Source organism: Cinclus cinclus, chromosome 12 (genome assembly GCF_963662255.1).
Source record: "Cinclus cinclus chromosome 12, bCinCin1.1, whole genome shotgun sequence".
Lineage (NCBI taxonomy): Eukaryota > Metazoa > Chordata > Aves > Passeriformes > Cinclidae > Cinclus > Cinclus cinclus.
In genome coordinates this window covers 15,086,396-15,114,089 of record NC_085057.1, presented here as the reverse complement: position 1 = coordinate 15,114,089, position 27,694 = coordinate 15,086,396, and the positions used below count along the sequence as shown (strand labels likewise).

The following is a 27,694-nucleotide window of genomic DNA, read 5'->3' as shown; positions in this document are numbered from 1 at the left end:
GATGGTAAACACTGCATGTGAGGAGAAAAGCTCTGCCTGAGGCAGAGCAGAAGTGCTTAAAGCTGCAAGAGTGCAATTTCCTTTTGACCAGAATTTCTCACGGTACTTGGCATTGGTTCAGCAAGCAGAGTAAGGGAGTGCACAGAACAGTTAGTGGGCAACAGCCTGGGATCACAAAGTTTGGACACATATCCTCTGACAAGCCTCTCTACTGGCTGCCTTTCCTGCTCCCTATTTATTTATTTGAAAGTGGATTGTGTTAGAAACTGTCAGTTTGACTGTTTGTCATTGTGCAAAGAATTTACAGAAATACTAACAAATATTTACCATTTCCTTACTGCCAGGTGGGCAAATGCTGTTGTTGAGGGCCTCACAATCCACACAAGAGCCCTGTTAAGAAAAGAAGCAAAAATGTAATCTTCTCAAAGGAACCCCTTCCCCATGCCAAGAATGCTACAGAGCTACTGTTCCCAGAGCATATATCCAAAACCTCACAACATGTATATGAAATGTTTAACTGCTATTAGTTTCCACACTCTGAAATGCACCAAGTTTATCACTTAAATAAAATTTCTCATGTGTCTCAAGGAGATGCTTGCACCTGCCTGAAGCTGGGGTCTGTCTGCACTCTCTGAGTTTCTCTGCCACTAGACATCCTGCTAGTCTGGGAAGCACTTTGGGCATCCAAGTATCAAGACTCACTGAATCAGCAAGTTATGTGGACATGCTGGCCCCTGGGGATTCACTGTGTCTCTCCAACCCTCTTGCTATTCAGAGCCTCATCTTCTTTCCTCAGTAACCTACTAATGATCAAACTGAGGAGCAAGCATCTCTATTAAGGTGTATGAAACAGTTCATGTGAGAATATTGCTCAGCATTTGTAGGTCCTGCTACTGAATGCCTGCTTCCTGTCCAGGCTACAGGACACCAGTGCTGACAGAGGTGGGAACAAAGCACTGTCAGCCGAGTTAGCAACTCTTCTAGGAAGGAAGGCAAATGTACTTTGGAATCAAAGGTAGGATGGATGCATGGAAAGAGCAACGACCTACAAGGAACATTTGCTGATCAGCAGGAAAGCAGTGCCAAGTGCAAGCAGAGGAAACACTGACAGTGCTGCCAAAGTTCACACCAGGGGAACTCTCAGGCAGACCACATTTCCCAAATGCAGTCGACACAGCCTGCTTTTGGCCCTCCAGGTGAGTGCGAGGTGTACAGCAAGCACCAGCTGTGCTTGAGCATGAGAATGGGAGAAGCTGACTTACCATCACAATCTTATGTTGCTCTTCATTGCATCTGTGAGGCAAAATGGGAATGATTGAAGGAGGGATGAAGATGCCATCCAAAGTATGAATAATACCATTTGAAGCCACAATGTCTCGCATGTTTAAGGGTATCCCTGATTCATCCATCAGAATTCTTCCCTGATGCAGAAACACAATTTTAGCCCATTAGACAGGATCAAATACATAAAGCCAACGTGGGAAACAGATGGTTCACAACATCAAGGGCAACCACACAAATAGTCAAGCATCCTAGTGGAGTCACAGATTGGATAAGAAGCAAACTAATTCAATGACCTCATTTAAGGCTAGTTTTATAAGCAGAAGAGGAAGCAGAGATTGGCTGAAACCACACTGTTCAGAACCATGACTTTCTTCCAGCACAGAAGGGTTTGCCCTAAAGGGTTTTAATTCACACTTACATCTGCACTAATGTTGATGGTAAGTATTTGGTTAGCCATTGTAACGATGTGTGGCATCATTATCAGCTGCTCTACAGTCACCTGAAATAAAACACAAGGGGATGGTACCATGAAAAAGCAGGGTCATTTCAGTGCAGCTTACAGAATCCTTCCATGATTTCTGCCACCTGAAAAACTTCTCAAGGGGATTTAACATTTACATTTCATGAAATACCTTAAAAACAAGCAATAGGTCAGAGGGTAATCCAGGACTTTGTGTGAACTGTTTGCAGAACCACAAACACAGCAGTGCTGGTGTGTTTCCTTGTGTGTTGGTTTTCATTCCTTGTTTAGTTAACTGTCCAGCACAGCTAAAATCAAGTCTCACTAACAGTGTCTCTTACTAATACAACTGCAAGTAGGGTCAAACTAACAATGTTTTTTTTTTGGGACATACTCAGTAAACAATGAAAGTTCAGCCAGAAGCATAACAGAGAACATATTTTGACTGCAAAAAATAAGCTTAAAAGCAGAAAAAAATGTAAACTGCATCTTCTGTACTCAGAAACTTAATGATTTGAGTAGAGAGTTCTGAGAACCAGAACAATTGTTATTTTTGTGTCCTGCAACAAACTCTGCTGTACAATATTTTCATTATAAACGCCATTCAACTAGGGAGTACCAACACTCCAGAAAACTCATAGTTTCTTGATGGAAAGCACAGCTGTCCTTTTTGGCCACTCCTTTCACGGCAAACATTTTGCCTCATCAGATCTTGAGTCACATTTCTGCTCCTCCAGGGAAGTCCGAGAAGCAGCGACTGAAATCATCAACACTGTGACCTCTATGGCAGACAAAAGAGTTGGTAAGGTGTTGGTCTGAATGAGGTTTGGGGTTAGAGCTGCCTGCCTTACCGCTGCTGAGGTGTAGATGTGATGTTTCACCAGTTCTTGAAGCTTATTTATGCCCTAAGGAAAGAAGAGAACATGAGAATTAGATACCCCCTCAATGCTCAGGACTAAGAGGAGGCAACTACATTTTCTTCTAATCTGTGATTGACCATGCCAATGCCTATAGCATGTAGGCATTATATATAGTGAATTCACTTGATATAGTGAATTCTATTGATGTAGTGAGTTCACTTGATAATTAAATTCCCTTCATTTTCCCCTGCCCAAAGCTGGGGTGAGGAATGAAGGTCAAACACCAGATTCAAGCAATCTGGCTGACCACATTTCTCACTGCAAGTTCCATCAGCACCCACTTCTCTCCTAGAGCTTTACAGAAACAAAGACATGGTTTAGCCACCCCCAAGAAGAACAACTTTCAGCAACGACCAGATCCATTGCACAAAGTCATTCCAGGACAGCCCAGTGCAACTCAGCCAGCTCAGGATGTCTTACAGTACTATTGGCTCTCACCTCTGTGAAAAGATAAATGAGCCTTCCATCTCTCAGCCTATCCACACCATCATTGCTGGGTACAAACACAGTGAAGGGGCCTGGTCCATCCAGTATTGCAGGCAGGCCACAGTTCTGCAAAAACAACAGAAGATTCAATCAGGGATCTCACATGGGTTACTGAGGGGGGGTCCAGCAGGAAGTGAGAGGAAATATTAACTCAGTAAAGGCCGAGCTGTTGTAAAGCAAAATGTGCAAGAGGCAACTGGACACCAGGGGCAGGTGTGTGATACAACAGAAGTGTAAGTGCCACAGAACCACAGCTGGGACAATGAAGGCACTGGTGGGAATGCAGCAAATATGAACAAGTGAGTCCTGGGCTAATGCTGCCTGCATGCTTTAAACACACAAGCACACATACAGAGACCCAACTCAAGAACTAAACATGCTTTGGAGAACAACTCTCCAGGGACAAGGGGAAGGGGATGTGGGGAGGAAGATGGCAAAGAGGCATGTACCCTTACTGTTTGTGCCAGATTCCCTACAGATGTGAAAACTCCAATCTTTTCCATTACATTTGCTTGGGTAAAATAAGAAAATTTGAAAAAAAAATAGTCACAGAAAAAATATCCAGAACGAAAGCCAAACCACTGAGACGTATTTAAATGCTATTCAAAATTCCCCCCAAATCAGCAGCAGACTTTGTACAGCAGCAATACCACAGCTTCCTGGGCAGACACAAACCTGCTTACCTCCAGTATAGTTTCAAATCTACTGAAGATCTCCATTGAAGCAAGGATCTCACCAATTGTTTTCTGCAAGAAGATACAAAGAGGAAAAACATGGCTGGGGTGAAGCCATGCTGAGCACATACTGGAATGCCCAGCTTGTGGTTTGCATGTAAAGACTGACAGGAGACTATCATCCTCACAGAGATGGGCACAATCTAATGATTATTTATTCTCATTTAACACAACATATAGACAACTTTTTAATTATAATTTCAAAATGCACTACAGACCAATTTAAAAAAGTCTTCATGTGATCTTTCCCTGAAAAGTGCTTTTCAATACTTGTTCTGTAAGATACATATTCTGTAAGATACAGCTGAAGAACAGCTCATTTGCTATTATTTTTTTCATGAAAGTAGTATACTCTTCTCATCCAAATATTGCAAAAGCATCATTGCCAGATTTTTATCTGGCTTATGCAGTACTATTAGGTACTTTTAAAGGTATTTTGATAATACCTAACAGGCCTTATCAGAGCTGAAAACAAAATAAATAGCCTTTTCCCTTTAAAAAAGCCTCACTGATTTGGAAGATTAATGACAGAAATTGCTTTTTAAAAAGTGTTTATTTTGCTGTCCCATAAAAGAGAAGAAATATGAATGCCTCTGTACCTGTGGGTTTCTCAGGTTGTCAGTGCTGGTTTTTTTCCTGAGGCTGTTGACAATATGTATGATGCCATTGGCTGCTGGGACATTTGATTGCAAGATGTTGTACAGTTCCCCTGGCAAGTCTTGATACCGGAAAGATTTGATGTATGTCTGAATAATAATAATAATAATAATAATAATAATAATAATAGTAATAGTAATAACAACAACAACAACAAGAAGTTATTTCCTTGTGGTACATCTGTCTTATGATACAGCTATAAATCAGTCCTTATGGGTCAGCAAGGGGAAGGCATAGGCAGAGTTACTCTTGAAAAAGTTAATGTAAGGGATGGCCTGGATATAAGAAAAGCACCCCACCCTACTTGAGTTTGGGTGATATCTAGATCCTGAGTGGTACTTTTAAGTCTTAATACTGAAAAAAAAAAAAAAAAAGAAGAAAAAAGACCTCAGCTGGGACACCAGAATTAAGTTGGAGTGTGAGCAATGCTTGATCACAGGTCAGGATCACAAAAGGGGATCACAGGTGTCACCCTGACTACTACATGGCTTACTTGGAGGCAATCCTGGAACTACAGCTTTGACTGCAACTTTTATTTACTCATTATACCTACAAGGAGTTTCCACAACAAAGCCAGAGCAGTCAAGCTCACAGAATTTCAAGGCATGTGCCTGGTCCTTCCACTTTGTATGGACCCATGCACTGCAGCCTGGTGTGTGAGGGTGTCCCAAGGTTAACCCACAAACTGAGCATCCAAGTCTTGGTGCTGCAGCCATGACTTAAGCTCAGGGAAGCACAACTTTCCTGTGCTTTTCATTTTATCATGTGCATTTCAATTTGCTCCTCCCTGCCCTAAAACTTCAATTCACGTCACTGAGGACTCAGTCTGAAACAAAGGAAGGGGAGTGCAGACTTCCCAGATCAAAAGGCTCCTGAATAAACAAAAAGGAAAGAATTTTAAAAGAAGCATTGACACACTCAGTTCGGATTCCCCTGCTCCCAGCAGTGCTTTGTCCTTTTGATGTATTATGACCTAGACCTCAAGGCCAGGGCTGGATCCTCGGGGAGGAAACACAGGGCTCTCCCCATGGGCCACCTGTAAACTTGCATGCAAAGAAAGGTGCAGGATGGAGAGAGGGAGCAGTGGATACTGGAAAATGTGAGTCAGTTGGAAAAGGAAAAAAAGAGCCTTCCATATCAGAATACAACAATGAACACTTCTTTGCTGGGAAGACTAAGGAAAATAAAATAGAAAGAGAGGAAAAGAGAAACCAGAAGAGGAAATATTCAGCATATGGCTGTGTCCAAGCACATGAACTCCAGGGAGTATTCAGTCTGAAGGGAGACTTTGTTGCCTCTTCCATGTCAGCCACATGGATATTGCAGCTGATGAAGGTGTAGGGAAGAAGTCTCTTTTCCAGAGCACAGTGCATATAGAGAGCATGGAAAGACCATTCACATGTCTGATTCTTGATTGTCTGTGAGGCAGGAGATGTAGCTGCTTGGGATGTCTGGTCTTAAATTAACTTGCTTTAGATTGCACAAAGGAGCTTCTTGTTTTGATAACAGAAAAAGGTTTTCTGGTGAAGGAAGCCCTGTCCTATGTGAAAACAGTGCCCCAGCCCTCAGGAGATTCCTCACCTGGCTACTGAATGTCAGCTGATGTCCTGACAAGGTCCACATAGTCTTGGTTTTTATCATGTCTTCTATCATGTGCAGACCAGGAACAATGTGCATTCTGCACAACTGCTCAGCAGTGGTGTCCTTTGGGAAGGAAAGCCCACACAAAAAGGAAAAATGACACCTTATTTCAAAAACTTCATTTACCACAACACCACCTTCTCCTAGCTAACACACACAGAGAAATTCTTAGCATACAAGACTGAGCTTTCCTTTTCATTTTGATTTGCTGGAGTAGCAAAACTCTGGTAAAACTTCTGTTTGTGCACACATCCAAGAGGGAGACTGATTAACCTGCAAGGGACTTTAGAGGAATCCTCTGGACCTATTGTACTTAGACAAATTAAAAATTATCCTTGCATGCTTCAGATTATAAAATTTGCTGAAGCTCCCCAGATGCAATCTTTGCCTATGCTGGACCATGTATCTGCTGAAATTACATTTAGTTTCTTCTTTTCTTCTCTGTGCTTACCATCATTGGTATTTATTAGAACAATCTTCTGTCAATACTGATTTATGTGGAACTGATCCTTGGGGGAACAGGTCGACTTGGGGGCCTCTCCTGATATATCTTCTACTGATCCAGAAGTTGCTATTTTTGACCATCAGTCAAAATTCCAATACTTTGGTGTAATACTTGGCCTCTTTTGAAAATCACACCCTCAGGTAGTAAAAAGCCACTTAAAATTTTAAGAGTAGTCATACATAAGAATTTTGAGCTTTGAAAGAAGAATGGCCAGAAAGCCTTGTACCTCCTGACATTAAAAACAAATAAACAAACTCTGTCAGCATTGAAGAAACAATTAGAGGTTTTTAAAATAATGTGAGGGATGTAACATCCTCTGTAAGACTGCAACTTAACCCGACAATGAAAAGTATTCCCAAGAGATGATTTCTATAAATAGTGCATGCCAAAGTTCCTCTCTTGTGTCAATCAGTTTTTACAGGCTGCAGAGCTCAAGCACAAAAGGACCTTAAGGCAAAAATTTGATAAAACCAAGAAAACTTACATTGAATTCCATTCTATCAAGAATGGGAAGAAGGGATGGTACAAAGACTGTGAAGGGCCCATATTTAGTCAGCAATGTTGAACATCCAGAAGCTGTAAAAAGAGAGGCAGTGTGAAGTAGCTAGGCAGTGATGATTTGACCACAGCAATAAATATTCCTCTTGTTAACAGCACAATTCAATCTACACATTATCAGCGTGGTGCAAGCATCAAGTATTTGTTTACAAGGAAGCAGCGGGAGTTTGGCACTGCTGTCCTGTCCCCAGCTTGCTCCATCCCCTAAGCAAAATAAAAAAAGCATTTACCAAACATTTTCTTGGCGACGTTTAGCTTCCTAGTAAACCTTCCGCGCAAATTATGTTGATTTATCTCACCCAAGAGATCTTTATAGCAACTTCTCCCATCTCCAATCTCCCCTTCTTTACACACACAGCTATGAGACAAGAAAGAAACATAACAAACCATTATAAGCCAGTTTGCAATACATTCAAGAAAGAAACATAACAAACCATTATAAGCCAGTTTGCAATACATTCAACAGTTGCCAAGTAGAACAACATGTCAGTATCTACACTTGAAAGACCAATTCCAGCTCTAAGATCTTAGAATCATAGAATGGTTTGGGTTGGAAGGAACCTTAAAGATCGCTTAGTTCAAACTCCCCCTGCCATGGGCAGGGACACCTTCCACTAGACCAGGTTGCTCAGGGACTCACCCAACCTGGCCTTGAACTCTTCTAGGGATGCAGGTAAGGGCTGAGTAAGTTCTGCATAAACTGAGTGACAGGAAAAGAGATGCACATTTCTGCCAGGCAAGCCAATTTGTATCTACCCAAAAAGAATGAAGATGCTTTCTCAGATACAAACAACATAAGGATTGTCTGCTCTAGAGTTTGGGGTATAGATTGCCACAATATAGTTACTGACACCTTTCTAATTAGATATTTAGCCAGTTGTAGTAATTTCAGCAACTGAAAATCTGAGTTAGTGGATAAAACCCACAGACTAAGTGACAGTCTATCAAACAGCTCCTGTGTGAGCCCTTGGCTTCAGTGAGAAGCCAGCCCAAGCACATCAGGTAGCTGTGGCTCATCTGGGACTCACAGAGAGGCCCAGGCAGGTTAATGACTTTTCCAGAAAAGCTTATCTACATGTGAAAATCTCTGTCCTGGTTCACACGGATTTGTAGTCATCACTCAGAGGCTACCAAAGATGTTTTTTCCCGTTTGGGCTTTGTCCAAGTATCAGCTCTGCTCTTTCTGTTTCAGCCATGCAAAGACATGCGACACGGGGAGGGATTTGACATCACTCCAGCCTCAGAGGGCTCAGTGCCAGCTGCTGGGGAACAGATCTGTAAGGCACGGACTGTGCTGAACACTGTGTCCTGCACTGTGCTAGCCAATCTTCAGAAAGGGAAGCCACTGTGTTTCAGTCTTGGCCTGGAGCACACAACGAGCAAGTGGATACTAATAGTTTTAGCAGCACTGGAGAAGTAAGGATCAAGGGAATGGGATTAATCTTTCCTTCTTCAGCCTCAGAGAAGCTCTACCTTTTCTTGAATACACACAAAATTATCAGTGAACTTTTCTCTGGTGTTTGAGAGGCCATTATGCAAAAATGATCCTCTATCCAGCCATGTTTCTCATCTAAGGAGTACAAACTTGTAGGAGTTTTGCTCCAAAGGACTTCATGAGGTCTGGTGTTTCTTCATTCAACTTCCCCCTTCTCTGTCACTCTGCAACTCTTATTTATTTATTGTTTATAGGCCTAACTGGAAGAAGAGACACAGTCTTATTTCTCAGAAGCAAATGTGAGCAAACAAGCCACACATCTCCCTTTTAATGACTGATTATTAACTTCTACCACCACTAGCCTGGGGAGATACATTACCACCACACATCACAGATGATTCTGCCACTCCAGACTTAAAGCATTTTGTGACCCACGTGCAGTAATTTAAACTGACTGATGTAAAGCTCTTCTTTCAATAGGTTTGTTACAAACAGCAACAGACTTCTCAAAGGTGCTCATGAGATCACCCTCAGTTTCTTCAACATCCAGCTCATCCGAGCCAAGTTTCCATTCTAGCTGCAGAATAAGCTTCTTTATTTGCAGTTTTCCCACTGGCTTACCTGGGAGTCCCCTGAGAATTAATTTCACACGTGGCACTCATGTCGCACAGATACTGCTGGCAATCGCTGGGAAATGCCAAACACTCGGATGAAGGAGCTCTCCTACTCATCCCAGGCTTGCAAACACAAGTTGCCTAAGGGAAGGCAACACAGTGATCATAGAGCTGCACTCACCATCTTTTACCCTGTTGGTTATCCTACAAAAGAGCTGTCTGGTTTCCCTTTGCAAAACCTGAGGTGAGGAGAGCAGATTTGACCAATGCATTCATCAGTTCACGTGAAGAACTTCTCCCCTGGCCATTTTTCAGAGCCTACCTCTCCTAGACGTCTGTAAACACAAATTGTAGAATTTTCTGGGCAGCCTCCATTGCCGTCAACACAAGGGTTGATGGGCTGGCAAATCTTTCCATCTCCTTGAAATCCTTCTTTGCAGGTACATTCATATGTACGTGGTCCAAGAACTTTACATACAGCAAAGGGAGAACATGGAGAAGGAGCACAAGGATCCTGAGCTGCAATTAAAGAGATTAGAGGTGAGCAGAACCAAACTTCTGTTTTCAAAACAGCACAGCACACTGTAAGGCATGGAAAGAATGGAGCATAACGAATTTGGACTGTTAAACTGCTAAAATTTCACAGGGAAATGAAATCATTCCAGATAGCAGACATTTGGGGGTTTTCACTCTGAAGAATTTGGATGACACATTTGCCATGCTATTTCAGTAACAGAAGTGTGAGTGACAGAGGATGCTTGGATTGATTCTGAATTTGCATCATATCTGAGGGTACATGAAACTGCAGTTTGGTCAGCAAAACCTGTATAGAGCCAGTGATAACAGCTATCCGTAGCTAGCTGATCACATGCATCTTATCAACTTTCTTTTAAGGAAACCAATTCACAGACTTAAATTTTAAATCAGTGAAGAGCTCCTTGGACTCCACATACTATTATTTAAACTGGTTCAGACTCACCAACATCCTGCTGTCACCATTATAGTACATAATTATAAGTGAATACATAACCATTATAGTACATAATTATGAGTGAGTGCTGGATGGAACCTGCAACTCTAATTCACTTTTTGCTTTTATGACCAAGTGAGAGGAGAGCCAAAAGCTTAGCCCTTAATCTTCTCGGTATTCCTGAAAAAATGGATTTTAAACCTCTGCAGTGAAGTAGGCATCGTGCTCACAGTAATCAAACTCCTCTGCAGATACCAGTGCAATAGGATTTTGTCCAAACAGGACCACTGAGGTTCACAGAGAAGTTTCTCACCTTGGCAAGTGCTGCCCTGTTTTGTGTAGCCCAGCTTGCAGTCACACATGGCTGTGCCATCCCTCACCACACACTCACTGTTGGCCTGGCATGTCACACCTTTGCAAAGGGGGAGCTCTGCAATCACACAGCAAAGAGAGTTTCCCTTTGAGCATGTAGGGCACTGGTAGAAGATAGTACTCACCTTACAGAATATCTGGAAATAAAACCAAATGTGGTTTTCAAGGACTCCAAACTGGCACAAAAACCAGAGGATATGAGCGGTGCAGGCAGATCTAAGTTCCTGGCAGCCTAGGTAGTCAGGTACCCCAAGGCTGAGAGAAGGGATCTTGCTGGTGTCCAGATAAAGAACAGAGGCATACAGACATGGTACATCTTAACCCCTGTCACAAAGTGGGGATTAGATCCTGACTCTTCCCTCTATCTTGATCTCCAGTTCTCAAATCACCTTTCCTCTACATTCCCAACCTATCCAGTGCCTCCCTGCCCCTTTTGGGACACCCAAGCCCATATCATGTCTGCTCTCCTAGTCCCTCTGCAGCTACCAGTGTGTTTACCTTGGTCACACCTGGGGCCCGTGTAGCCTCCATAACACGTGCAGCTCCCATTCCCAGCGATGCCACTGCTGCATTCCCCGTGCACACAGTCACACTCTGCAAGGCAAGTCCAGACAAAGCTTCAGCCCTTTGGCTGCCAGATAATGTACAGGGCTCCAGGAACACACCAGCCAGCTGCTCTGGGACTTGACATCCTGATTTCCCACCAATAATCCACTTTTAAGGCTTGGCCATGACAGTCAGAGCTTTGAGAAGGTAAATTGCATATTCTGGACTCAAGAAGACAAGTTAAGAGAAGCCCTGAATGCAAGAACTAGACCAGCTTTTCACGTGTGTTTTAACACATGGGCACAACCACCAAGATCACACCTGTCTCACCTGTGCAGACACAAAAAGGCAGGAGCTGGACAAAAGGGGCTCCTGTAACAGCTAGGCTGCACTGCCTGTAATTAATTTCTCAAAATGCCATACATGAGAGGCAGCACAGTGTGCAATCATTTTTTATAGAGGGCAGCAAGGAAGATAGGAGACAAGTGGAGCTGTTACAGAAGTCTGTAAAACAGCTGGGAAGTGAGTGTGGGTTTTTTCAGGGATGTAGGTAGTGGCCTGGCTAGAAAGAGAGAGGAAAGTGGGATAGCCCTGGTAAGAGGGGAGAGAGAGATTTACAATGGGAAAAATAGACTGCTTGAGTGAGAGACTGAGAACTATTTAATGGGACAGTACAAAAGGGCACAAAGACAAAATGCCCAGATATCTGCTATTGAACACTGCCAGCTCTCTGCCACTATCCCCCTCTCCAGCACCTTCCTCACACAACTTCTTCCTCCTCCTTCCTGGTTTCCAGTTATTTTTGTGGAGGGTCCACTTGAGTGACTTGTTCTTACCTGACTGGCAGTCTGGGCCAAAATGATTCTCATCCCGGCAATTCTGGCAGCCATAGCCACTGTATTGCTCCTAGAAGGGTCCCAAAATGTGTCAGATATTATTTTTCTATATAACTTTATTTTTTCACACATCATTATAGTTTAAAGTCTCCCCCCATTTTTGATTTTCTGTGACATCTGAAGCAACACACTGAAGAAAACTGGTCTCTTCTGTGCTCCAGTACTAACCAGCCCCTGTGGCAAAGGAGATCCCAGTGTAAAATGACACACAGAGGGCATACAAATGCCAGGAAACTCTGGTGGGCACTGAGGAAATAATGTCCTAATTAGAGACAGACAGGAATATTCCAGCTGGCTCCTGATATCTCTCTGAAAAAGGAATCTGGAATTCATTAATACCAGTGGGTTTTTTTAACATTGATTTTACAGGGCTCAGGGACCTTCTGCATACATTTTAGTTGATATAAGGTGTCTTTGAGTTAAATCCAAAATCAGCCTTTCTCAAAAATGAGTCCAAGAGGTAGGATTCGAGCTGTTAATTAAGGATGCTGTAAAAATATACAGTTCATCAGGGAAAGTTTCAAGTCTGACACTGATTCATTACCCTATATATCTCAGAAACACTGCTCTATTCAATTCAAATGTGCAGGAGTTGTTTATACTTTGGTTGTACTAAGTCTACCCTAAATTCTCTTTCTCATCTCTCCTGCTTTTCCTGAAAGAGGGACCCTCTCTCTACCTGGGTACAGCTTATTAATAGCCAAATGTCTCAGGGCTTCTTGCAGCCACAGACAGACACAATTATTTCAACTGATCAGGGGTTAAATTAATGCAACTCTTTCTTTATTTCACCCTTGAGATTCTTACCAACTCCACATCATCACCAACAGTGTTTTAGTGCTAATGCTGTCAACACCAATGCTGCAGGAAAACCATAGACACTGATGCTGGGATGAAAGGAGCTGGGATGAAAAGAGCTGCAAATGACCTTCCAGGCAGAGGGGCAGCCTCCCCCCAGAGCATCTGCACAGACACCACACAAACAGCTCCCTCTGCAAAGCACATCACCCTCAGACTAAATCATGCACTGACCTTACAGACGCAGGTCCCATTTTGCTGTATACCATCCAAGCATGTCCCATGGCCATTGCAGGGATTTTCAGAGCCACCTGGACACTCTGGCAGGTAAGAGACAGGACACATGAGATTAAATTGAACAACCAGCACTTTTCCATCTCTTCCTGCCCCAGGTATTCCAGCTTTACAAAACAAAGGCCACTTTACCAGCAAATTATCCAGCACACCTAACACTGGCCCAGAGGTGAAAGGTCTAAGGAAAAGTCCCAACAAGCCATAACTACATTTCAACCAAGGCACCAAAGCATTTTTTGAGGTTGGGCCACTGCTGCTAGCAGCACTGAGAGGTGAGGGCAGTTCTGGAACTAGGAACAGACAGGAGCCTGCTTTGCAAAGACACTGAGCATTTTCAGCTCTCCTTGACTTCTCAAAGAGTTGTAAGTGTACCCAGAAAAACAGGGTCCTCACATCTTTAGAGTGGGTTACCTCCAAATTCTGAGAACTATTTTTGATAATTCTGAAATCTATGATTTCTCTGATGAAACTAGTTGCTTATTCAAAGCCAGTATGAGAACAGGCTGAAGCACTCAAACAATCTTCCATTTTCTGCAGAACTGGAGAGGGTCTTTCCATATTCTGTCAGTCAAACATGAGAAATGTTCAGCTGAGAAATGTTCTTGCTTTTGGATTTTTGAGACAAGATGAAACAAATTCTCATTACTTGGCATAAGTCTGAGTGGGAGTTTTGGGATGGTTATTTTCACCTTAGGTTGGAATTGCTAAGTATTTTCTGTGGCTGACCAGCTGACTAACTCCAGACTACAGAGCAGCACACGTGGCACACACGCTGCAGACAAGAGGGATATCAGAAAGATCTTCCTCTTCCTTTGGAAACTTTTGTAAAGAGGAACAAAAACATCCCTTTCCAAAAGTTTATTTATATAGAAGAGACAGAAGGAAGTTCCAACACAGGAGGTTATATTATGTGTTAAATATAAGGAGATTCGACTCATCTGGAGCAAAGAGATTATGTGCTGAACAGACAAATATGCTCCCAGACAGATAATGGAGACCTTGTGAGTGTCCAAGGAATAATGAAAATTAATCACCTCCATATATACTTAATGACTCCTTATTAAAACTGGTTTGACCTGTTCAAGAGCAGGAGATTATTGTAAAATATCCCAAAACTTACCATAGCACTCTGTACCCCAGAATCCAGGACAGCACTTTCTTTCCTCAATTTCCTTCTTACACATGTGATGGCACCCTGGCAGGGAAAGGGTATTTTCTCCTAACTTGATAGAGTACCTTAAAAAGAATAATCCAAGATTATGATTATACCACAAACCCAGCACAGGCCTGCTGGAGGGTTTCTAGGCAATCACAGTGCAGCACCCTGAGGTCTGAAGGGAAGGAAGGGCCCTCATGCCCTGTTCCATGCACACACACAAGAGGTTTCACTCCAGTTATGTCTTCTCTAAAGAGGACCATTGATTTGAGCCTCAAAGATTGGTTAGAAGAAACCTGTCAGGGACTAGGCATGAGACAGGATCTTGCATCAGGAGGAAAACCTTGGGTGCTGAAGGGTTAAACAACACAGGAACAAAGTTAGGATTTCCAGGGTGACTCAGCATTCAACTTCACATCTAAAACAAGTTTGAAAGAACAAAATCTTTCAGGACTCATCTCTTTCTGTCTTTTTCTAAAGATTCCAGACCAAAATGCTGTAAATTTGGATTTAACAGCCATATTATTCAGATTCTTTACTAAATCTTGGACAAATGCCTTAAATCCCTCAAAGAAGCATCTTCTTTTCAACCCATCATCCCTCCCCTCTACACACAGGATGAGTCCTTGGTGGGAGTGCCTTCTGTTCTGCACGTACACAGTACAAAATTATTCTTGGGTCTGTCCAACAACCACCACAAGAGTAGATAACACTCAGAAAAGCTGCATAGAGTCACATTATTCTTACACTTCATTTTATTTTTGGTACCACATCCTTCCCAAAAGAATTTGAAAATTGCCTCAATAGCATTGCTGCTTTGGCTTGCATCTTACTTCTGTGTGTGTGCAAAAACTGCTATAAACTGCAAAACTGCCACTGCTATTTTTAAAGTATTTTGAGGGAATCAGAGAAAGAGCAGACAATGGAGCTATATATTAACAACTAACATTCACTTCTGAATACATACACAAACAATAAAGTATAAACAATATAGTCTTTCATTCTACAAAAGCCTCCTTCATCCTTTTCCTACCAACCAAGCTCAACAGAGTATGAGCAAAGAACACATGAACAAGCAATTGTCATAAATTGAACTAGGAAGGTTAAAAGTTCAGAGGATTATTGCTGGAAGCTGGGAGGATATACAAGGGGAACTATCATTATATTATTTTCCTAATAAGCCACTAAGGAATTCTGTGTCTGAAACAGGTTTCTGTGCTAGACAGACCTCTGCTAAATTGCTACAGCAGGATTAGCAAACTCAGGTTGTGGAGGGCAACTTAAGAGGTTATTGTCATTTAATTTGGTCTGTGTATATAGAACCTGCCCAGCAAAAAGTAAGTGGGATTTGCAAGGAGACAAAAACAACAATATTAGAGGCCATAAACCATCTGAAAGCAGAACTCTGTGGACCTTTAGAGCTCAACAGCATGTGTGTGTTCTCCTGAAGATGCACACGGCTCCCTGCCCAGAAGGGCTGCACTAAAAGCCTAACACAGTTAGGAAATAGGTCTTACCTGCAGTCCCTCACCCCAGATCTTTGGGTGGTCTTTAACCAGCCTCTTGGACACAACATTTTAGGCACTGCAGCACAAGAAGTACACGCTGTATTCAAGGTGAACATCGTCTTGACATTGCAGCGCATGGATTTTAACTTAAAAAGAAAAAACAGAATGCAAATAGCTCCAGATTAAATAGTTATCCTAGGCACTTATCTTGCCAATCTTGTAATATCTTTATTAAGTTGCAGCATTCATTAGATATCACTGGGGAGGGCAGTGGCTAGTGCAGCTGCTGGGAGGCACCACACACTCCCATGGACTAAACTTTCCTGCTGTGGTGCTGCATGCTTGGATCCACCTGGATCTCTGCTAGAAACAACAGGGCAGGTCACAGCTATCTTATCCTTCCCCTACAACCCACAGCAAAAATTCTAATCATTTCTAAAATAATCACAACTCTGCACTGCTAATTTCAGCAGATCTTTTACAAACATGTAGTAGTGGTGTGTGAGGACAAGCCCTAAATTAATAACCCTGGCTAGAAGACACTGAATTAAAAGGCAACACAGCATTTATCTTTTCCATGCCACTGATAAAACACAGTTCATTTGCTGTTCCATGGGTCTGCAGAGCTTACTGTGGTAGTTCAGCCTATTTCCCAGAGCCAGGAGCAGCTCAAAGAAATACTTCTCATGGCAGTTGACTGTGAGGAGGCACAGGGAGCTGGATGAAAAGGAAAGGTGCTCTGAACCTCTCTGAGCACCTTGATGCTTTGACCCCAGGTAAGAACGACTCCATAAACATTGGCATGAAGATCAGGTAGGACACTTGGATATATCACATGGCTGATGAATAAATCAGCTAAGTCCTTCCACCCAACCAGAATGACTTTAGGGGTTCATTTTTCCTCACAGGGCTTTCCTGCACCCCTGCACAATCATGCTTCACAGATGACAAAGTACATCATCAGAGTGAATGACCATCATCACAGGCCAGCCTGTCATTAAAACTTGTGACTTTGCTCCAAAAGCATTTCCTTGAATTTCTAAACTTTTGGAAACAAGCTACTGCATGGAAACCTCATTGGTAATTTTGAAAAATTTGCCACTGCTGATGACAGAGAAAAGCTGGGAGGCATGAGCTGTGTATGTCCAGGTCATTGACTGGAAAAAACCCACAGAGCTCATCTCAACTGTGCCTCTACAGGCACTGTATTTTCTAAAAATAAAAACATGGTATCAGATTTTGGGAGGAGGCCTTGATCTGGAATTTTTAAGCCAATCCTGAACAATACTGCTAATGCAGCAGCCCTCCTGTCCCCAGAACTCCTAGTTTTGGATTCCCATCAGCAATTTCAGCTTTGCTTCCTCTGAACTTAAGCCCAAATACATACATTAGCCTCAAGGCAAGGGAGGAAGCCCGCAGCTTCCCATCAGTTATCAAGAGCTCAGGAAGGCCCTCCCAGATGACAGGCAGCAGACCCTGTCAGGAAAACCTCCTGAGAGATAAACCTCAAGTCTCAAGTCCACAGGGACATGTCCCTGGAATGTTTCCCAACTCCTTCCCTCTGACTGGAGTTCTTGATCTTTTTCTCATGTTTATGGATCCACCTTCTGCAGCATCCATGCAAGAATGTTGCCCAATGAAGGAAATTATTTCTGTGTCTCTGGTTGCCCTTCCCATGGATATTAACTTCTAGTTGTGCTTCTGAGGCTTCCCTACCATACAGCAACCTCCAGTTCCCCTGGCAGCAGAATCCCTAAGGAACCTCTTATGTCAAGGACTCTCTTGCATTACAAAGAGCTCAAAACCAATCTGAGATCCACCAAATCCATCTCTCCTGTGAGCACCAGCTTTACTGACATTATCTAGCAGAACAGAGATCAGCTGTGCTGTTCCTTATGTTTCCACCCACCCAGAGCAGGCAGGGGAGATTTCCCATTTTTCACAGAGCAAAACAGAGAAGACAAACAATATGGATGAATAAACAAGGTGCTGCCTCTAAAGATCTGCAGTGCCATTAGTGGGGTAGGGAGGTCCATCCAGCCATTTGATTGGATTTTAAATTAGGACTCTGGTCTAAAGCTGGGCTTCTGAAAGGAGCCATTTGAAGCCAGGCACATGGGTCTCACAGAACAGCACAGCTCCTGTCTTCTTAGTTCCACCAAATCCCAGCATTAGCCTTTCCTGAGACAATACCTCAGAAAAAGACATGGGAAGATGCCTGAACAAGAAATACAGATGTGGACTCCTTCCTATGAGTAAGAATTATGCCACAAACCTTTACCAGGTATCTGAGCCACCCTATCTCTATCAAAAAGACCAATAAACAGTAGAGCATAAAACACTAAATTAAAATTCTCCAACTTTCTATTTCATTTGTACTTTCAGGCATCGAACACAGTTGGGCCATTAGATGTGTTCTCTGTCATGGTGGTGGAGGAAGACACCATTACTCATACATTATTCTATTTCCCTTCTCTTTCCTCTATCAATGGCAGAAATGAAGGGATACCTGCCATTCCTCCCTGTTGGCATGTTTAATTACTCGCAGACCTCTACGACAAGACAGTTATTGTGGAGTCCCCCCTACCCTACTGGGACACTTGATAAGGTTTAGGCAGCTTTCCAGTAAGACCTTCCCCTTTTTATAAGGAAATATGCTTGTGTCAGCAGCAACAAGCAGGAGGAAAGAGGAAGAAAAGAGCTGAGTGGAAAAGTATTAAAAAAGAGTATTTCCCTTCTAATTTGAGTGACAGAACTGATGAAGCAGTCATTTTCTGGAGTTTTTTGCTTCTTAGGAAAGCAGAAGATGGAATCAAGGGACATAAATGCAACAGTCTGAATACTCAAATTCTGGAGAGGATGAAAGACAGACAGACAAGTTTGAGTCAGAATTGGCTCCTGGGGCACAGCCTCATGGAAAACAATGATGTACTGCACCCTTGGGCTCATCTTTTACTGCTGTTTCTAAGTGCAAAGCCACTGGAAGGGAAGCAGCAAGAAGGGATGTCTGTCCCCGTGATGCAGCAGTGCTTCCTGGTGACAGTCACTGTTCTGATCAGGTGATGTTGTGAGCCTGGACTGGGTCACAGTTTGTGTACAAAGGAACAGAAAAGGAGGACTGATGCTCTCAAATATCTCCAAAATGAAAAGAAGTTTTTAAAGCAGAAGACATCCAGCTGTAGCCAAAACAAGTTAAGAGCCAGGGTGCCTCTGTCTTCCGGGCCGTGCTGTGTCCTCTCCCTGCACTCAAATGCTTGTGCAAGAGCAGCCACTGCTCTGCACTCAGCTGAGACACATCAAAGCTTCTGGATGCTGCAGTGTTTCCTTCCCTCCTCTCTCAACAGATGTCCCTCACTTCTCAAGTGCTCATTTCTCATATTCCACATCAAGAGAATAAACTGGGAAGTATTTCGTAAGGGCTAGTTTCATTCCACTCATTTTCACTCTTTATCTTTTCCTCCCAAACCTTAACACAAACCCTTCTGCACAGTAAAAATCTCAAGGAAGAAAGAAAAACATATCTGGACGTCAGTGTTGAGCTCCAACAACCCTGGGAGCCAGATCTGGAAATAGCCATTATCTAATGAATCACCAAGTTTCCAGTGCATTTGTCCTTTACAAAACAAAGCTGTAGACACATGCTTCTGTCATTATAGTCATGCACCTCCTCAAGCAAGTCTCAATAACACTTGAGCTGAACAGAAAGCAGCAGCTCCTGGACACACGAACTTTCACACGTGTTCAAGGAGGACACTGTAGCATGAGGATGAACAATCAAGCTCAGAGATCACAAAATATGAGATCACTGCTGCCCTGTGTGTTCCTCAGCATCTCAGCTGCAGAGCATTGGAAACATGGGGATGCTGAGACCCCATGACTCATTTCCCACCTGTCTCCATCCCTCCTCCAGCACAGCCCGGGACTGGCCTCCTCCCAGCAGAAAAACTTTCATGGTTCTCCCATCTGCTGCATCTTCCCCGGCCCATAGAAGGTAGTATAAAAAAAACAAATCAGACTAACAAAGTCGCTGTCATGTTTGAACCATTAAAGCTGAGCCCTGAGTTAATATCACTGAATAACAGGGACCACACAATCTCTCTTCTCTCTCAATGGCCCCTGTGAGCCAAGAAAAGCCTCCTATGAAATCACAGCACTTTTATTCCAATCAGATCCAACGAGTTTTCTGAACTGCCACAGAAGACTTCATTAGATCCTTATTCTTCCATATCTCCCATTATAACCTTTCAATGCCTCTTCTCTTTCTCCATAAAGAGAGATTTTTTGAGGAAAAAACTCTAAAAGGGAGTTATTCCTGAAGTAAATAAACTGCTCCAGAGGTGATTCAAAATGCAGAACTCTGTAAGTAGGCACTCATTACCTGATAAGGTAACTGTTTCATGCTAAGCCAGGCTCCTCAGTGATTTCAGAGCACAACAGTCTCCAAGCAGAGAGACCTATAGTTCCCCTTACACCAGCTGAAGAAACGAGTCCATGTCTCTGAACACAATCTTAGACCCATCTGCCTGGAACCCACATCTCCAGACAGTTGAAATCCACTCCTAGAGACACTTCATGTTTGTGCTCAAGTCACTGTAATGATCCTACAAGCCTTCCTACTATTCATTTATGGCCCTTCTATGAAAGAGTCTATGGAGAAGCTTCCACCCAAAGGTCTGACACTGAAGCATCTTTCAGTCCTCTAGCTTTTTCTAAATCAAGTCCTTAAGACTCACAGGTCTGTCCACTCCCCATCAGGCCCTGCTGTGTCATTCAAGACAACACAACAAGAAACACAAGGGTGTTTCCTTCCCCAGGGAATTTCCAAATGCCCCCCACAACTCCAGGCTCAGCAGGCCAGTTCATTCCTCTAACAGCAGGACACAAGGAAGGTGATGGCAGAAGACAGTATAGTGTGAATTAGTGTGAATTCCAGCCCACAGGAACTGGGCTGCCTCACCACAGAGTCTAGAGAACAGATCTACAAAGGTATCACAAATTCTCCTAGATGCTGCTGCTAAACACAAGAACAGAGATGAAGGAATCAAAAGAAAATCAACAAAATTGAAATAAAATGGAAAGTATTCAACAATTCCTACTGAGAAGATTTTGGGAAATATACTTGAAATAAACTGCTGCAAAGGGACAAATTGATGAGACTGTAAAAATTTTTTAAAGTAAAATTCTCCTGGGAAACTTACGGATCTCTCCTGATGGATACAAAGTTCCCATCCCACATACTGAAACTAGCAGAAGACAGAGATGCTGAGTATTTCCCTCTAATGTTGCTTCTTTCAAGTTCAGTGCTGAACAGAAACACGAATTTAATCTGATTTAAAACTCAAGCAGCTCCCTTCAACCTTATATTTAGTTCCTCAGTTTGGACTACGGAGAAGATACCTTACAGCCCTACAGTTTTTACTGATTTTATTCTGCACCTAAATAATGTAAATGTGGAGAGGATTATTCCCTAACATGCTGCCATCCAAATATGCAGAATTCTTCAATGAACATTTAAAGAAAGACCCGCAGACTTACCTTCTGACTCTGGCAGTCAGCTGTGGGAGTGAAGCATGCTGCTAAGAAGAAAAACAGCAATCCAGGAGGATGCATTTTCATGCTTTTACAGGCAGGACCCTTTACACAAAAGGGGTGGTGGGAGAGGCTGCACTTTCTGTAGGATAACACCGCCTACCAAGAATCAGATCCAAGACAAACCAGAGGTTAAAAGTAAACAGGGAGAGAGCATTTTTGCACTGTGCTTTTTGGCTGCAAAGCCCTCAGAAATGGATCTGCTACTTCTAGCATTATTTCTGAATCAACATAAGCTTTTTCTTTCCATTCTTTTTTTAAATGCACCAGCAGAACTGCTTAGTAAAAGGTTTACTCAAAACAGGAACATCTACGGATTTCCTCTTACATATCAGTTCAAAACAGAAGGAAGGAAATCCTTAGTTTCCAACTAATTGGAATGAAAAGAGGTTAACTGTATGCTTAACAGAAGGCAAATCCAATGGGCAAACCTAAATACCTTAAATTCATGAAGAGTAAGTTAATTTCCTTTTGCCACTGATGTGAATATCTCCATAACACCTCAAAGTGAAGGTAGAGCTGAATCTATCTATTCACTGCCTATCCCAAAGTGTGCAAGAACAAAGCAATGTGAGTGATGGGCTGTGTTCCAGAGCAGGAATAGAGCACATTGTATCAATCAATCAATCAGTCAATCAATGAAACACGTTGGGCAGGCTTTGATTTTTTTTTAAATAGTTGACTTTCTCAGCAAGAAAAGCTGATGCTATGGCAGCAATGGAAAAATTTATAATTTTCCAAACACTCTGCTGATAGCTTGATGAATCCAAGGAGCACTTCCACAGCACTAAGAACAGGAAAGTCCCAAAACAGGATTAAAAAAAAATACACACTAACCTGAGGTACAGTCTGCAATTTATATTCTCTTTTTGAACATTACAAAGAATTGATTTTTGACAGATTTTCCATGGCCTTTGTCTCCCTGCACTGCCAAGAGAGCCCACTATCTGGAGCAGTCTAAGGACTTCTTCTGTTAGCAACACAGCTCACCAAGCAATCTCACCTTCATATTTTCAAGCCATTAATAGTACATGAAGGTGCCTAAATGAAACCAGGACAGGGAGCTATTCTTGTTTTTACATAAATAATGAGAGCATTAATACTTTTTTGCCCCTGCATCCCCACAAAGACACACATGCTGGAACACGAGGCGTAGAGGAGCCGCTGTACTTACTGGTGCCGTTAGCCGTGCCTTACTTCTGTCTTCATCCTACAGGGAAAGGCAGCATGATGAACAGCCAGCCCTGCTATATATCCTGTACTAACAGGAAGCAGATAAGGCACACAACCATCCACTGCAACCCATGTGAGCAGCACCAGCCCACAGCTCAACCCGACAGCTCAGCCCACTTGTCCTGCCACAGGACAGCTGCAGTCCTGGGACTGTTAGTGCCCAACTGGTGACACTCTGTCAGGATCAGAGGGCTCACACTGTTCTGGAAACCGTTTGGTACCCTGAAGGTCTTCAAAATGAGGCAGAGGCATCACAGCTCAAGCCAGCTCTGGTGGGATGGGAAAGTCACAAATGGACAGTGGGGACACTCTTGTAGGGAATGGAAGCTGTCCAGTGTTTTCTTGGCCTGCAGTCATGGTCCTGAGCTGGCCATGGAAACACAAGAATAAGGCTGCTCCTCTGCTCCATGCTGCCAAGAAGGATGGTGAAGATTGCTGATGGGTTTTCCAAGAGCTGGCTGTATGATACAGGGATTAAGTTCTCAGCATCAACACACAGCTGATAAGGTTTAAGGTGAAAATAGCTCACCCTGGGGCACTTTAAGATGCACTGGCTTCTTTAATGGGTCTTCAGATGGTTTCCTAAATGGCTCAGCACTGAAAATAGTACAGGGCAAAAAAAGACACACAAAAACTGATTCCAGGTCTTTCCACTGCTGCTTATCATCACTGCATCTGACCTACTGCAGGGAAACCAGGAAGGGACAGAAATGCTTGGTGAAATTCCTGTCTGAATTAAATAAATCAGATTCACAGGAACATCAAAAGGTTCTCAGCCAGCTTCCTTATCTAACTTCACCTCCGTTAAGGGCTAGCAATACAACAGCAATACACAGGCTAAAAATGCAAACAGTGAGTAGTGCCATTGTACAGCAGCAGAACATAAACTGAAAAATCCAAAGGTCATCTTTCATTAGATGCTGCTTTCCCGATCAAGCAGCATGAGCAGTGTGTGTTTCAGCCACTATGAGCTGTTCTGAGAGAATGGAAGCTTTGCCCACCACTGCTGCTGGATCTGGAACACCAAAATCTGCAACAACTTTGGATCTTCAGGATTCTGGAAATTAGTGAGGTGAAAATCCAACCACCTCTAAATTAATAGGTGGCCAAGAGCCATTAATAATGTTCAGTGCATAGAAGCCAAGGTGCTGTCAGCAGCAGTTCAGCTGGCAGTCATCAAAGATGGCAACACCAGCAGAGAAACAGCAGAGGAAGCAAAAGGGAGCTAAACAAACCCAAATCACTGCTCCCTTCACAGTTTCTGATAGATGGATCCCTCCTTGGCAGATAAATGTATTTTTTCATGGATGACATCTTTAAAGATGCTTTAGAGGCAAAACACATTGGATCAATTGATTCCACTCTTTTGTCCAGTATTCTTCAAAACTGTCAACAAATAGAAACCCCAGTTCCCTCACTCAATTCAATATTAGATCTGCTCATGCACAGAGGTATCTCTACAAAATATTTTAAACCACAAAAATCACATAAAACAAGATCCTGAGACCTGCCAGAGAGCTTTCATCAAAAGAGAAAATTTAGGCAAGACTTGTAAAGGTCTGATGACAGAACACACAGACAATCCTGTGCAGGCAGGGTAGGAGGGTTTTGCTCCTATCCTAGTCAATGCCTGATTGAAACAGGATTGTGCAAATCCAATTTTAAAACATACAGTAGAATTTGTCAGCTGTGTGCCAGTGTGTTTATCTCTGAGGTTTCACACATGGACTTTAATTTGTTTTGGAAAGCACAGAGATGGACTTTTCTGTTAAGTGTCTCTTGCCCACATAACAGCAAGTGGCTGGTTTAGCAGAAGCCACAGATGTGGGTCTCAGAAACATCTTCAAATTCTAGTCCTGACATGTTCGAGATGACTTCTAGAAAACACTTAAAATTTACCTTGTGGGCTCAGTCTCTGACTTGCAATACAGGATGTAAGCAAAAGTATGTATTCTATCACCACCCATAAAAACCAGGTAAGGCAGTGTTTTTTATCTTTTCCACCCTCCATCCAGGGAGGTATCTTTTGCTAATGGGCCACTGAGTCCCACTGCATGACTGATAAAATTACATCATCCCACTGGGAGATGTTCCACCCAGGGGGAGGAACCAAACATTTCCTACTAGGATATAATCTGAGATAGGAGCACCAAGGGAGCCTTTTTCCACTAGATTTCCAAAAGAAAACCAAGCCCGTCTTCATCACCACTGGACCTTCAAAATAAAACTGCACCTTTCTCCAAGATTATTACTTCAACAGAACCACATCTGTCACTGCAGGAGGACTGCATCCACTGTTTAATGGGACTGCTACCAACACCCTGACCAAAAGGGTGTGAGGTTATGTTCTGACTCTGTCAGTGTTTTGCTTTGTTGCATTACTGTTTTTTAAAATTTTATTATTATTTTAATTTTCCTAATAAAAACATTATTCCTATTCCCATATATTTGCCTGAAAGCTCCTTAATTTCAAAATTATAATAATTTAGCAAGAAAGAGTTTATATTTGCCATTTCAAAAAAGTTCCTGCCTTCCTTAACAAACACCTGTCTTTTCAAACCAAGACAGTGTCCCCAGTCATCAGCATTGTTGGCAGCAGGAACGCTCAGGACTTTTCCCTTTCAGGGAAAAATTCCCTCTCTTTTTCTTTATGCATCAATGACAAGCTGGGTTCTCTGAAGCAACTTATCTAAGACCTGGCATTTTTATTGTGTACACATTAACATTTAAAGTTGAGAAGCTGCTGGCAAAAATTACTCAACCTGTTTCACAGAAAAAGAAAGTAAATCCCCACCTCAATAAAGGCAAAGGATAAGGCTACAAACCCTCCCAGACTCTCTGCCTGTGCAAGCACCCTGTGTTTTAAAATGCTGGGTCACCAGCTCTGCTCTGTGAAGTGTGTGCAGCTCCAACTAAATCAGGCAATTTCCTGCTATTGAAATCTTTGTTTTTTTTTTTTTTTTTAGAAACTACAGAGCAAAGGCAAGTGATTTGCCATCCAGTACACCTTGCCACACAGCTTCTCTGGGAACTGACCATTTGGCTACATCCACAGAGAGAAAAGGACTCTTGTTCTGCACTTCTGGCAAAGCTGGGAAAGGACATGAAGTCCCTTTGCTCTGAATTGTAAGGGTGTAAGAAGGCTGAGACTGAAAAGGATTAAACAGGCCAAACCAATAGTGCTTGTGTGTAGGAAGGGGGCCAGCTGAACCATACTCACCCAATGTACCCTTGGGGTCCTGGTGAAGATGCAAGGACACAATCCTAATGTTCCTTTCCTCTTGGCAAGTTGGAAGGAACAGGGTTTTAAGGTTTGCTCATAAAAGCAAAAACAAAAAAACAAAAACCCCCCAAATCAACAAAAAAACCTACAAGGATTGCACAGAGAATAGAAATCTGTTTATCCTTCTCTTTCTCACACAGACACAATAGTCCAAAGAAATGGTGGTTGCTCACATCCTGTTACTCCAAAACGTCTATGGGCAGGAGCACCAATGTCAGTAAAGAAATGCTTTAAGTCTGCCCTATCACTTTCTCTTGACTCTGAGTTCTGCTGCAGTGAAAAGCAGTGACATTTTCCTATCTCTTGATTTTATTTTTGTACCTTTCCTATTTAAGGAGCACTCTGGGATTGTACTGGAAAGTCAGTTTCTAAATTCCCTGCAGATATCCAATACTAATCAGAATTCTGGGTAAAGCTGTTTGTTTCAATAGCTGAGCTACTGAAACTCAGTACCTGCTGACAGGAGCATGATGGCAGTGAGCTCTTCCATGCAGTGCTGCTGATTCTTCAGCTCCTGCTGTCTATAAGGGATAGAAAGGGCCTACAATGTGCTTGACTCAAGCTGTAGCCAACAGTTTGCCAAGGATAGCACTGAATGTCTGCCTGAGACCAGATGGAGATGGGAGTCAGAATCCTGCTACCTCTGCATTTTCAGCAACTTCAGAGATTCTAGGGGTCCTTGTCGAACCCTCTCAGAGACCCTGAAGACTGAAGCACCAGGGTTTGGTGCCCACCTTATCAGCTCTGGGTACTGCTTTTCATGCACCTATTCAGGTAGATTTCTCCAGTGTTGGACAGTCTTTCTTTAGTTCTTTCTGTGTCAAATGTCACATCCTCTCTTTTTCAGCTTTCCAAGTTACTGAATGCTCTTAATTATCAGGTGGACATCAAGAAACAGAAGCTTTTAATCTGCTCTGAGACACAGCTTCCTGCTTTTCCTCATATTTCTGCTTTTCTGCCTAAGTTTTGGTATGTTTGAAGATTCTTACTGCAGAAGTAAACTTTTTGATAAGAACACAAGCAGCACTTGGTGTTGCATCAATTAAAAACCCCCACCTTATTATCAAGGCTGGTAAGAACAAGAAGGCAAGCCAGAGGGGCTGATGGAAATACATTACTGTGCAGTACATCCACAGCCAGGCAGCTCAGAGCTCCATAAAGCAGCACTGGAATGGACACAGGACAGACAGGATGCAGGTCACACTGCCATTGCTTCTTGCAGAGCAAACAGTGTGGCCCAGGTCAGCAGCTCATTTACTTTCCTTCCTAATGAGGTTCATTTATGGTTTTTTAATTGTAGTACAAGGGAAGTTTTAAAACCTTTAGGCAGATCCTTGGGAGATGACACCGAACAAAAATAATTGTCTGGGTCTTCCTGGGGTGGCAAAAATCTACATCAGCTGCAAAGCCAGAACACAGAAGTTTGTGAGTTCAGGAGATACTTTCCTGATAAAGGTCCCTCCACTTGTATCTGTGTGTTTCTGGTCATAACTTCAGCTACTAAGATACTGTCATAGTGTTGAACAAGCATGGAAGCTGGAGAGAATTTCAGGACAAAGGGTTACTAAAGAGAAATATCCCTGCAGGGTTTTGTAGTGCTCTTGCAAAAATAGAGGAAGAAATCAAGACTATTCTATGTGACCTCAGCTGTTGACAGTGACTTTGTTCTTTAGAGCTTCCTGTACAAACTGAATGTGGAAAGTTCTGGGAAATCTTTATGAACTGAAGCAATCAGTTTTGTTTCAAGATGAATGA

At 42.7% G+C, this 27,694-nt stretch overlaps 1 protein-coding gene across 11 annotated transcripts in view; it reads right to left on the bottom strand.

Moving 5' to 3' along the window:
- The window catches only part of STAB1 (stabilin 1), a 53,116-nt gene extending 30,485 nt beyond the window's left edge, over window positions 1-22,631 (bottom strand). For 10 of the 11 annotated variants that reach the window (XR_009933567.1, XR_009933568.1, XR_009933569.1 and 7 more), the window contains exons 1-20: window positions 22,598-22,631; window positions 21,370-21,522; window positions 15,844-15,980; window positions 14,291-14,406; window positions 13,111-13,196; window positions 12,019-12,088; window positions 11,135-11,230; window positions 10,578-10,694; window positions 9,617-9,813; window positions 9,302-9,435; window positions 7,476-7,603; window positions 7,172-7,263; window positions 6,123-6,245; window positions 4,484-4,630; window positions 3,834-3,896; window positions 3,103-3,216; window positions 2,596-2,649; window positions 1,703-1,783; window positions 1,263-1,421; window positions 328-390 (exon numbers count right to left, since the gene is read on the bottom strand). Coding sequence is in view for 8 of the 11 variants with exons in the window: in XM_062500716.1 (XP_062356700.1) it covers window positions 328-390; window positions 1,263-1,421; window positions 1,703-1,783; window positions 2,596-2,649; window positions 3,103-3,216; window positions 3,834-3,896; window positions 4,484-4,630; window positions 6,123-6,245; window positions 7,172-7,263; window positions 7,476-7,603; window positions 9,302-9,435; window positions 9,617-9,813; window positions 10,578-10,694; window positions 11,135-11,230; window positions 12,019-12,088; window positions 13,111-13,196; window positions 14,291-14,406; window positions 15,844-15,980; window positions 21,370-21,450 (2,058 nt within the window). In the remaining 3 variants the exon portion in view is untranslated. Of the gene's footprint in view, window positions 1-327; window positions 391-1,262; window positions 1,422-1,702; window positions 1,784-2,595; window positions 2,650-3,102; window positions 3,217-3,833; window positions 3,897-4,483; window positions 4,631-6,122; window positions 6,246-7,171; window positions 7,264-7,475; window positions 7,604-9,301; window positions 9,436-9,616; window positions 9,814-10,577; window positions 10,695-11,134; window positions 11,231-12,018; window positions 12,089-13,110; window positions 13,197-14,290; window positions 14,407-15,843; window positions 15,981-16,465; window positions 16,542-21,369; window positions 21,523-22,597 lie in introns of those variants that run through there. The other variant, XM_062500717.1, reaches the window with a different exon arrangement.
- Window positions 22,632-27,694: the final 5,063 nt, after the last annotated feature.